The sequence below is a fragment of the Leishmania braziliensis genome, chromosome 10, assembly GCF_000002845.2.
Source record: "Leishmania braziliensis MHOM/BR/75/M2904 complete genome, chromosome 10".
NCBI classification, from domain to species: Eukaryota; Euglenozoa; class Kinetoplastea; order Trypanosomatida; family Trypanosomatidae; genus Leishmania; species Leishmania braziliensis.
In genome coordinates, this window is record NC_009302.2 from 58,647 (window position 1) to 70,765 (window position 12,119).

Genomic DNA, 12,119 nt, shown 5'->3' on the forward strand with positions numbered 1-12,119 from the left:
CTTTCACCTCTGCCTCTCTCTCTACTCCGCTTCGCTTTCCTATTCATCGGTCTCCCCACTCTCCCCTCCCCCCCCCCCCCGCGTCTGCGTGTCTCGCCCTCCTTCTGCCTCTGCCGCATGCACCACCCCAGATGAGCGGTATCAACAACCCATCCACGCACAGCCCACGTAACATCACCGCCGCAACCACCCACCCACACAAAAAAGAAACCAGAAAACAACACCGTCTTCACCCCTCCCCCCCCTCTCTCTCTCTGTCTCTGCCTTCTTGTTCTCCTCTGTTATCCGTCTCCGTGTGTTCACACACACACACACACACACACACACACACACACACACACACACACACACACACACACCGGGACCTCAATTAACGCATAAAGCGCACGTACACATACGCGCACGCATCACCGCCTCCCCCCTTCTTCCTCCCTCCCCCTTATTTCTCTCACTTCGCCTGAACGAGCGAGGTATCTCTTGTCTCTCTTCGTCCTTGAGCGTTGCTGTAGCTCTTGTCGTGTGCCGTTGTTGTCGTGCGCCTTTCTTGAGGAGGGGGTCTTTGTGCTCTTCGCATATTTCTCTCTCTCTTCTTCCTTCCTCTGCGCTTTCGATAGCCTTCACTCCCCCTCCCTTCTCTCCTACGCCTTCTGCCTTCCTCGGTACACACCCTGACACATACACATCAGACGGTGTATTGCGTCCCCCCCCCTCCCCCTCCCCCTGCACGAACGACTCGTCTTCTCTGCTCTTCCATTGCTGAACAAAAGAAAGACAAACGTTCACAGAAGAACTAAAACGGCGGCAGCTGAGCCGATGTGCGATCGCCTGCCAACCTTCTCCCTTCCCCTCCCTTTGCCTCAACGCACGCACGTGTCTCCCTCTCTTCGCGTACGCGAGGAACGCCATCAGCATCATTTTGCTTGACTTTGAGTTCACCAAGAAGAAACAACCGAAAAAAAAAAATACAAACAAGGCAAAGCCAAGCGGAAGCCGCGCTACGCGACCGACACGTGCTGCCACTGTGCTGTGTGGACACGAGACCCATCCCTCGTTCTGCATTAGCTTCGTGAGCTCGCTGAAGCAGAAGAACAATACCCGAGAGAAAAAAAAAAACAGAGAAACAGCAGCGAAGCCCACCCACTCCCTCATCTGGTGACTCACCTACGCGAACACGAGGTGGTGCCTATCATGGACTCGCATAGACATCGAGTATCTCCGCTTGTGGTGCCGTCATCGGCGCACCTGCGCACCTTCTCGAAGACAAACGTCGCCAACGCCAATGTGGTGAGCGCCAGCGACGCAAACATGTCGCTGACCTCAAGCGGCCCCAGCGCAAGTGAGCGCCACCCCCTTCATGGAGTGCACACACCCCACCATCATCCCTCCATCCTGGAGCAGCAGCAGGCCACGCCGCGCGGCTCCTTGCAGTGGCCGTCGACGCATCGTTCTTTCTCCAGTGCCGCAGCCACGCGTGACAGCTCGCGCCACTCGCAGGTGGCGGATATTTTGGGCACCACTGGGGTGAACATACCCTCTGTCTTGAGCCAGCGGGGACGGGCACGCAGCAGCACCTCTCACACCTCAATATCGTCGCGCGATGACCGAAGCGAGCAGTGCTCCTCCGCCATCAGCGGCGCCGGTGGCGTGCGGAGTTACAGCAGCTGCCGCCACCCAACGGTGCCGCCATTGGTGGATGTTGGCGACTCTCCTTCCTTCAGCCAACACAGCGCCCCTCACAGCGTGTGCACGACAGCGCTGTGCACACCACGCGACGACACCGCCACCTCCCGTGGCCCTGCGGCGTCGCCGACCATGACTGTGGAGAACAAGATCGCTAGCATGCCGAACCCTCCCCCGCTGTACGACTTTGAGGTTGAGGCAGACCAGCTAACGCGCAAGCAGCTTGAGGAGCGGGTTGAGCAGATGCGGGCGGCCAACTTGGTACTGCGTACCTCGGTGCTTCGACTGCGTGAGTCCCTAGCGACCCTGCAAGAAGGCATGCGGGCGAACTATGCCGACCTAGAGCGGCGGCAGGAGGGCATTTCAAATATGCTTCTCCGACGCCTGGAGGCAACAAAGCACCATCACAGCAAACTGGTCGCCCACCTACGTAAGGTGGAGGCCGAGAAGGCAATGCAAGAGGCAAAGCTTCATTGCACCATGCAAAGCATCAACGAGCTGTCGAAGCACCTCAAGCAAGAGGAGCAACAAATCGCCAACCGCCTGCAGCACCGACTGCTGCGGCTGCACGCTCAGCGAGAACAGCTCGACCAGGTCCTAGAGGAGCAGACGAGTTCGCTGCAGCAGCTGGAGCAGCTTGTGCAAGAGGTGGAGGAGATGGACCAGAGCGACGCCGCGGAGAGAGGCGGAGGCTGTCTGGGCACACACACCTCCACTGCGATGCCAGTGCTCGCCGTTGTCCCCGCAAGCGGCGCCCCAGCAGCTAGCAGTGGCGTCTTTGGCCCTGTCCACGAGCGTAGCAGCAGTCGCCTGAGCGCAGCGAGCTCCACTACCGCCACCAACACGGCCGACGTCGCCTACGACCCCACAGCAATGATACGGTACTTGACGGATGAGATCGCGGCAGCGGAGGGACTGCGAACGGAGGCGCTGTCCAAGGCGGAGAAGTACGTCGCCATGCGTGAGCGGCTGGAGCGGCGCCTCGCGCGAGAGAAGCAACAGCGGGCCGAGCAGCAGTCCCGCACGCAGGAAATTCATCAGCAGCTGCAGGATGCGAGCACCGCCGTGAATGAGAGGGAGGTGGCGCATGCAATGGCGATGGAGATGGAAATGGATCGACACCTGAACAGTTCACGCTTTGGCGGTGACATCATCTCAAGCGCCAGCAGCACGTGTGCAACGCCCCAGCTGCGTGCCGTGAGCACGGTGGCTAGCCGGGGCAACTCCGCATCGCCTGGGGTTAGCCGACCTTGTCCCGGTCCCGCTGCGCAGGACCCCGAAGGCCGCCCGCCAGACGCATTTGTGCTGTCGAACAGCAGCGTCTGTAGCGGTTCGGCGGGCTCTACAGGCCACTTCGACCATCTCGAAGGCACCAGCAGTGCGTTTTCTGGGATTCCAGGCGGCACATCACTAGGCCACGCCCCGGCAGCTGCGCTTGCGATGGGGGCAGCGGACGGTCCTGTCCACTCCAACCCCACTGAACGCACCGACGAGTCACAATGAAACGACGGTGTTCTCCGAGGGCGCCGTGCCTCCACACACACACACACACAGGCACAGAACTGCTTCTGCAGGGCGCCTCTCGCATGGCCACCCCGTGTCCGCTGATGTCTGCAGAGGGAACGCCGCTGTCCATCCCGTGTGTGCCCACAGCCCGAGACTCCATGCTGTAGCACCTCCGCCTTCCTCAATGTGTTAGACTGTGTGTGTGTGTGTGTGTGTGTGTGTGTGTGTATGTGAGCATCGATGTGTCGTCCCCTCTACATACCGTGTGAGGGCTGCGGTGTGAGCGGGCGTTGCGTGGGTTGAGAGGAAGGGGGCTTGGTGCATCGTGCACTCCGTTACCACACATCGCTGTTCCCCTCACCTTGTCACTACTACAACAGGGAGAGGGAAAAAGTGCTCCTCTTGAGCTTTGCCATGCCCTCAAGCAACACACACATACGTACACGTCGCTTTGCACCACTCGTGTCTACTCAGGTCTCCTCTCCCGACTGCGTTTGTTTGGTGGTGGCTGCCCCCCCCTCTTCGCCGTCTCTCTTCCTTTACCATATCATCTCTCTACGTCGTACCAAAGAGGCCTCTACCTCCCCACCGTCATCGATGTGCACATAGACACAGACACTGCGTGAGATGACACGTACCAGCACTGGATTTTTGGTCTCTCTCCTGATTTTTCCTTCTCTTGCCTTTTATGGCTCTTTTGACGCCTCTCCACACCCTCCACCCCCCCCCCCCGACTCTCCCCTCTCTTCTCTCGTTGTGTGTGTGCGAGTGTGTAGCCCTCGGCCTGCATCAATGAAGCCCACCTTTTCACTTTTCTTTCCACTCTCTTTCCGTCTGCCCATTGTCTTCACCTCCTTTGGCTTTCTCCCCCACCTACCCACCTCTTCCGTTTCTCTTCTCTTCTCCCTTTCACTCTACAATACGTGTACATGAAGCTGTATGAGTGTACATATACACTCACGTCCCCGACTTTACCCCAGTCGGTGTGGTGCGTGATAAGCCATGGTGCGTCTTTCTCCTTCTCCCGGTATATGCTGAAGGTGATCTCTCTTTCTCTGTCGGATGTCTTGCTGAGTTTCCGTTCAATCTTGCGTATGAAGCCTTTGTTGATGTGCCTTATGTGTGCATGTGTAACTGGACTGGTACTGCGTTGCATGTTGCCTGTGCATGCTCTTGTTGAGGACCGTTTCCACCCACCCGCCCCCCACGCCGCTGTGCAGTCTGCAGGCCCCTCCCCCTCCTCCCCCGTCTCTCTGCCTGTGTGTGCGGGGGTCTCGCGCCCGGCAGCACCGCCCTCTCCCCGCCTCCCCGCAGACGGAAGAGCAGATGTGAGGGAGGAAATGGGCAGTGAGAGGAACACGAATGTTGTGAGGTGGAAATTAGCGCAAACGGGAGATGGGCAAACAGAGAAAACAATACAGAAGTCTCAACCATGAACGGAAAGAGAGCGATGCGTTCTCTTCTGCTTCCACTCCTCATCCGCACCGCCACGTTGCGTGACATGTGGATGGTCAGAACATCACCCCAGTGGTGCGGAGCGCGCGAGGCACTCACACATTTACTGGTGATAGAGGGAAAGAGAGGGTGAAGCCTCTCTTGTCCGCCACACCGCTGATCAGTGCAGTAGGCAGAGCTTTTCGTGTGGAAGTGCTTTACGGGGTTGTGGCGCTTGTACTTCTCTCGTGAGGGTCGAAATCCTCTTTTTTTCCGCTGCTTTCCTGCCTCTCCCTTCCCCCTCCCACCAGGACGAGCCCCTTGAGCTTCGCACCTGCCATGATGCAGCGAGGGCTTTTTTCACGCGCCTCCCTCTGATCTCTCTGCTGAGTCTGGGCGGATGTTTTCCCCTCTCTGCCATTTTGCACTCCCCTCTTTCCCCGCCGCCTATCGCGTCTGCCCCACATCGCGCTCCACTAACCGCCCTCAAATACACACACACACACACACACTTCACTGGCCTCACCTGCATCACACACAAGCGCATTCGTACACAGCACACACACCTACGTCGCTGCGGTGGCCTCTCGTTCTCCCCTCGTTTCTTCTCACTCTCCCCCACCCTATCCGCGTCGCTGTGTCGCTCTCTCTCTCCGGCCCTCTGTATGGTGGGGCAGAGCACGACCTCAGCGCTCTTTTATTTTCATTTCTTCGTATCTCCGTCATCTGAGCCTTATCCTCTGGTCAGCTGGACCGTGACTACCTATGCAGAACGAGATAGAGCTAGGGGCATCGCCCGCGTGTGTGGAAGTGAGTGCATTCATCTCTCCCTCGTGTCCGTGCGAGTTAGAGAGTCATCTTGGTGAGAGCACTCTGCTGAGAATAAGGTCACACAGGTAGCGAGAAGATTTTGCGCATCTCTCTCTCTCTACACCCCTTTCGAAACAGCACCGCTGTCTTGACGCGTCGTTATCGTGTCTCTTCAGGTGCAACAGCGGTAAACAGCAAAAAAGCGCCTCGCGTTCCTCAACGCGCGCAAATTTTTTTGTTTCTCTACGTCGTTGAGGGCTTTTCCGTTTGAGGATCGACGCGCCATTCACCACATTGTCCATCTTTGCAACAGCAGCGCTGTCACCCTCCTCTCCGCTCCTCACAGCCGTTACCACCTTTGATTGTGCGTTGCCTGACTCTTGTCCCCCCTCGCTAATCACCACCATACACACAAGCGCACGCACGGGTCACCCGAGCACACTACCAGGAAAAGAGATGGAGGCACAAGACCCGCCTTCGTGTCAACAGTTCGCAGATTTTCTGCCGTATTCCTTTGCTTCATCCTCCCATTCCCTTGCCCTGATGGCTGAGCACGCCCCAGTGCATGATTTCAGGGCCCAGTACCCTCAGCCTGTGTAGGGAAGCGAGGCAACCCCCCTCCATCCCTGCCGATGTCGAGCCACCTCTTGTGGTGCTAACAGGGCCACGAACCTACGATGTGCGGAGGTCAGAGCGATGTATCGCTGCCGATGCCGGCGGCCCGGTCCTAGATGGCGTTGCATCGGAGCGACCTGCGACAGCGGGCACGCTTGTGTCATCCACATGATGGGTAGAGTGCCAGCGTGACTGAAACGCAGCTCACCCAGCCCTCGCGGCCTAGTCGCGGGGAGTGCCTGCGCCACCCCTAAGCGTGCGCCAGGTGGAGGCTGGCATGATCGGAACGGCTGTGAGGAGAACTGCGCAGCTGGAAAGGGTAGAGTTTGAGGCTGGGGCCGTGCTCTGCTGACTGGGTCGGCACATTGCTGTAGCGCGTGTGTCTAGCGCTGCTTCGCACCGCGCGATAGGACCGCGACAGGGTCGTGGGGCCGAGCGGAGTAGGACTTCTGCTAAATGGCTGAAGGCGTCAGTGGTGGAGAAAGAAAAAGAGACCCCTGGAGCTTTCGAGCCCGTAGCTGTGCCATTTCTGCCTCTCGTCGCCTCTTACACACACCCAAACCCACACTCACCACTCCGTCCTCCCTCCCTCCCTCCCTTCCTTCCTTCCGCCCCCGTTCTCGCCCATTCTCGTCGCATCTCGCTCGCTGTGCGGCAAACAGAACGACTCTCTTCTCCCTCTCTTCTCTCTCTTTGCCCATTTGGGTGTGTGTGCCCGCCCGGTGTGCGTGCGTATTTGGGAGTATTTTTAGCCCCTGCTGATCATCACGCCTTTCGCTGGTCTTTGCTCTGCTGCAGTTGGTAGCTGCCGCCGCCTACGTTGGGGTGTCGGTGCGTACGTCTGAAGCGATACTCTCTCTTTATTCTCCTATACAACACGACCCACACCCTTGCGTGTACCCGTCATGGCAGTGGTTGGCGGCTTCACAGCTGGCAAGCCGCTGAGAGGCATGGGCCGCATCGTCCTTGGCCTCTTCGCCGTCATGCTTGTTGCCTTTGTCATCACTGCGTACCAAGTCGGCGTTAGCACCGCCAACCCACGTCAGTCCCGTCACATACAGCTCGCGCAGAACGCCGTGGCGAAGAGCGAGGCAATGCTGACTGGCTGCCGCGAGGCCAATGCGAATTTAAAGAACAGCGGTAGTGTCAAGGGTGCACAAGCGATCGCGGAGATGGCACGGCAGAAAGCGGAGCTGACGAGTACTGTCGCACTGGAGCGTGAGCGTGTCGTGTCGGCGCGTAGTTTGTTGCAGGCGTGCGAGGATGGGCTGGCAAGCGAACACCGTACACTCTTCGGCACCGCCCACCGCAACACCACGGCGCACCTCCTGTGGTTGAAACAGAGACGGGCTCATCTGAAGTCCGAGCACGAGAAGCTCACCGAGGGTCCACTCGGTGTAGTCGAGCCGCGCCGCAGCAGCGGCATCCGCGCACTGCAGGCGGCTCTCCTTCAAGAAATACACCCTAGCACTGGTTTAGCTGGAAACGGTGTGGAGAACCGCAAGGCGTGCGTGGACGCTGTGGCCAAGTACTCCGTTGTGTTCGATATTGGCAGCACTGGCAATCGTGTCCATGTCTACAAGTACAGGGTGAACCCTCTCACGCAGATCTCTGCCTCAGCGCCTGATGAGCTCAGCAAAATCGACCTCGTCGGGGAGCTGTTCGAGCTGAATTACAAAGCCCTTAGTGAGCTCAACAATCCGGTGCAGGATGCCCCGGAAGCCTTGTGGGAGCTTTTCGCGAAGGCCAAGAACTTCGTGCCGGCAGAGTTGCACGCATGCACACCAATCGAGTTCAAGGCTACTGCGGGACTGCGCATGCTGGGGTTGGAGAAAGCCACAGAGATTCTTGCTGAGATTCGTGCTCGCTACCGCAAGGAAACGTTCTGGCTGCGCGGCAGCGCGCCAGTCCGCATCTTGGATTCCCACGAGGAGGGCCTGATGGCGTGGCTGACGGTGAACTTTTTACTAGGGACATTTGCCAGGAACACTGAGGCAACAGCCTCGACGGCGGCTATCATTGACATCGGTGGCGGCTCCACGCAGATCGTCTTCGAGCCTGGTGAAGACACGTTCTACAAAATGCGCGCAGACGTGCGTGGCTCGGCAACGTTGGGCGGCCGGTCGGTGAAAGTGTATCAGCACAGCTACGAAGGCTACGGTCTGCACGCAGCCACCAAGGCGCTGCTTTTTCATATTCAAGGCAAGCGCCAAGAGAGGCCGGGCGGCGGCTCCGCTACCCGCGCCACGACGACGGCACGGACCAGCGGCGATGACAGCACCCCATCCGTCGGGAATGGTGTCCGCAACGTGAGCGCCAATGACAGCAAAGACGAAGAAGACGAAAACATGATCACCGACACAGCGCCGCCGAAAACTCTACCGTGGCTACAGTTGGATACGGAGGCGGTGGACGCATTCCCCTGCTTCGCTGTCGGCTACGAGGACCAGCTCGGGGTGCGGAACACTAAGAGAAACGACGCCGGAGAACCCGCTAGGCACCCTGACTTCCAGGCTTGCGCGAACCTTTTCCGCGACCGGTTGCTGAAACCGGTGGGGCTGACATGCGAGGAGGTCAACTGCGGCGTCGCGGGTGTCTTCCAGCCGCCGCTGGCCAACTTCACCGGTGACATCTACGCGTTTTCATTTCTTTTTGATCTTCTGGCCATGGCGAACAACTCTCTAGCGCCAGTGGGGGCTGCAGTATCGAACGATAAGTTCGAGGTGAAGCTGCCTGACCTGGCAAAGATTGGGGAGCGTCACTGCGCGGCCTTCTCCCTCACCCGGATTGCCGAGGCGACCGCAAAGGGCGGCCTCGGTAGTCTGAAGCCAGAGTACGAGTGCATGTATTACTCCTACACGTACGCGCTGCTCCGATATGGGTACGAGGTGCCGGAGGGCCGCGTGCTGCACGTGGCAAAGAAGATCAGCGGCTACGAGACCGCCTGGCCCTTGGGTGCCTCACTCATCTCTGTCACCTAAATCGCCTTGCTACTTTGGAGCAGTGTGTAGGTGTGAAGGGGAGTGGCATCGCTGATGTGCGGTGTTGCTGTGAATCCGGAAGCGATGGCTGAGTTGATGAAAGCCACGAGTTTTGTGTGTGTGTGTGTGTGTGTCCTCTCTCTCTCTACATGTTCCGTTCATTTTTTGCCTCCTCGCCAGTTGAGAGGTGTTTGGAGTCCGCCCTCTCTTCGTTGTCGCGTATAAAGTGGCTTTCATGTCCCTCTCTGGACGTCGGGTTGTCTGTGCCGGGTTGAGTTTTACGTTTGGCGTCCTTCCTCGCTCGCAATGACCTTCGTATAAAGACATTCACTTCTTTTCTCTTCTTTCGAAGGTGTGCGTCAAGAGTGAAAGACTGGAACGATGTTAGGATGCGCGGAGGCCTGAGTCAAGGCACTCTCCATCACTTCACTGGTATACTTCGCCAAGCACTCATCTCATCTGCACCCCACTGGGTTCTTTTCATGCCATATCCTCTGGAATCAAGTGATTGTAAGCGTGTGGTTTTCCCCCCGCCGTCACTCCCGTGATTACCCGCTACGACAGCGATTCTTGGGTAACGGAAGAGTGAGAGTACGTAAGCCCTCCTGCTCGTGTGTGATGTTGTCGCGAGCGCGAGTGACGGTGCGCTAGGTTGGTATGCCCTTCCAGGGAAATGGGCGACTCACCAGCACGGGAGAGTTGGGGATATGTATTAGGATACATCGCATGTGCTTACCTTCTAAGAATATTCTCGTCTTTCAATTTCCTTTTAGTTACCGCTAACGACGTGCGTACAGGTGGGACGTCCTACGCGCATGTACGCATATGTGCTTGCGAATCGCGTCTCGTCTCTCTTTCCGTGTCGTCGTTCAGTGAAGTACCGCAACCCCTTCCACCCGAAGTCGTTTCTCTCTCTGTTCTCCACCCCCCCCCCCCTCCTCCTTCTCTCTCTCTGTTTTCATAATCATTGGCATGGACCACAAAATGAGCAGCGACACACACACCCACACACTTTGAATGCGTAAAGAGGCGGTGTGGCCTTCACACAGCGAAGAATTTGTGCCTCGTGCGTTGACCGTCGCAGGACTCCTCTGATGTATCTCGTCGTCTGCACGCGCGCGCTCTCCTCGACCGCTGTCCCGCCTCCCTCCACCAGGCAGGTGCGCGGCGGACTGTGCGTATGTGTCTGGGGGTGCCATTGGAGTGAGAAAGGAGAAGGAGCCACTCTTAACCCCCCCCCAACGTCACGTGCTCCTCACACGCTTTCCCTCTTGCTCTTCCCCTCTCTCACTCTCCGTGACTCATACGCACACCCACACACCCGCGCATTCGCTATCCTCATTTTTGTGTGAGATACCTCTGTTTTGGGGCGTGTGTCCGCGTGACGTGTGTGTGTGTGTGTCTCTTCGTCTCTCTGCAGGGGGGCATTGCTGCGTATTGCCATTGCACCACGAGACGCCTCCCTCTCCTCCCCAGCAGTGCAGGAAACGGCAGGCAGGTCTGCAAGACGCGTGGGGGTGTCTTATTATACGCAGCACTGCTGTGCATCTTTTCTGCCTCTTATTTTCCACGTTGAGCGACGCGCGAGCGAATCACCCACCCACACCGTTGCACACGACGCAACAGATTGGCCGCGCCCATGGTGTACCCGACTTACCCTTCGTACTCGCCGCTGGTGGAGATGGACACCGCCGAGGTGGAGATGCAGCGGGTACTGGAGGAAGGATCGAATACACTCTACTTTAGCCACCACTTCAACTGTACCGATGTACCGCCCAGTATCGCTGCTCTGCGCGAGCAGCTGGAGGTTCTCCATGTAGATAACAACTATCGCTTCACGACCATCTCTCCCCGTGTGACAGCATTGTCGAAGCTGCGCTGGCTGAACGCGAGCTACTGTTCACTCCGTTCAGTGGACTCCTCGATCAGCCGCCTGTCAAAGCTGGAGCGGCTGACGCTGAACAACAATATGTTAACGTGGCTGCCACTCGAGATGTGGCAGCTCAAGGCGCTGGAAGAGCTGCACATCGGTAATAACCACCTCCATGTGCTGCCCGGCTGCCTCCTTTTCCTTCCTCGCCTGCGTGTCTTGACACTCGAGAACAACCCTCTCTACACACCGGAGGAGGTTAAGGGGGCCGCGGCAGCGACCTACGTCCCGGCGCAGCGCAGTGTGGACTGCAGTGCGTGCTGCATACACTCCCGCTATTACGAAGTCTTTGTCACCTTTCACGCTATCGCGAGCCACCGCGATGTTCCGTTCGTGCACTTTGCATGCTCCGACGAGTGTGCCACATACGTGCGCACACGCCTGGAGGCGTACGATCGAGACCACCTCAACCGTCAGTGAGTCTCGTGGGGCCCTACGAGAAGCCCATTCACTTTCGCTTTTCCATCCCGCTCTGTGCAGTCGCGCGTGCACTCAGGAGGTGGCGTCATTGACAGCGTGGCGAGTGATGTGTGCGTGCCTGACTTGGTCGATGGCTGCGGCCTCGATGTCTGCCTCCCTCGCGTTTCTGCACTCTTCTCTCACCTTCTTACGCGCTTTGGGACCCTTCTGTTCTCTCCCCGACCCCCTCCCATCCTGCTTTATTTGCCTTGTCCTCTCATTTGCGCCTGCACGTATCTCCCGGCTCCCCCCTCCCCCCTCCCCTCACGCGCGGGGGGCACATACACCCACGCACACACAAACTCCCCAATCCGGCCGCCATGTTCTCTTGTGCGCTTTCTTCTCTGCTTCTCTCTCATGTGCGCCGCCTTCCCGCCCTCTCCGCCTTGCTCGTGTGTGTGTGTGCAGGTGTTGCTCTTCGCTCCCCATTCTTCTTCATTTCGCCCTCTGGGGGGAGGCGCAGACACGTCGCTCGTATCGCCCCCCTCCCTCCTCTCCTCTCCCCTCCTCACAGTCGACGTGAACGGAGGAGGTCACGCTGACAGAAAGACAGGCGGACGCACAGAGGCGCTTTTCTCGAGGAAGGGGGAGGCCGTCTCGTCGAAGCAAAATACGTCTACCTCGTGAGACATCAGACAAGATGCAAAGGAGATGCGAGACGGTTTGATAGGCACTGGCGACCACAGTGGGGCTGGGTGAAGGGA

General features: G+C 58.3%; 3 protein-coding genes across 3 annotated transcripts; all 3 read left to right on the forward strand.

Annotated features, from left to right (window-relative positions):
- Positions 1-1,812: 1,812 nt before the first annotated feature.
- Positions 1,813-3,183, forward strand: LBRM_10_0160 (conserved hypothetical protein; the record flags this gene model as incomplete). The annotated part of the gene is made up of 1 exon (XM_001562737.1): positions 1,813-3,183. The coding sequence occupies one exon, from the start codon at positions 1,813-1,815 to the stop codon at positions 3,181-3,183; it is 1,371 nt and encodes a 456-aa protein (XP_001562787.1).
- Positions 3,184-6,950: 3,767 nt separating this feature from the next.
- On the forward strand, positions 6,951-9,026 carry LBRM_10_0170 (putative nucleoside phosphatase; the record flags this gene model as incomplete). The annotated part of the gene is made up of 1 exon (XM_001562738.1): positions 6,951-9,026. One exon carries the CDS (start codon positions 6,951-6,953, stop codon positions 9,024-9,026), a length of 2,076 nt encoding a protein of 691 aa, XP_001562788.1.
- Positions 9,027-10,665: 1,639 nt separating this feature from the next.
- LBRM_10_0180 (putative leucine-rich repeat protein) lies at positions 10,666-11,376 on the forward strand (the record flags this gene model as incomplete). The annotated part of the gene is made up of 1 exon (XM_001562739.2): positions 10,666-11,376. The coding sequence occupies one exon, from the start codon at positions 10,666-10,668 to the stop codon at positions 11,374-11,376; it is 711 nt and encodes a 236-aa protein (XP_001562789.2).
- Positions 11,377-12,119: the final 743 nt, after the last annotated feature.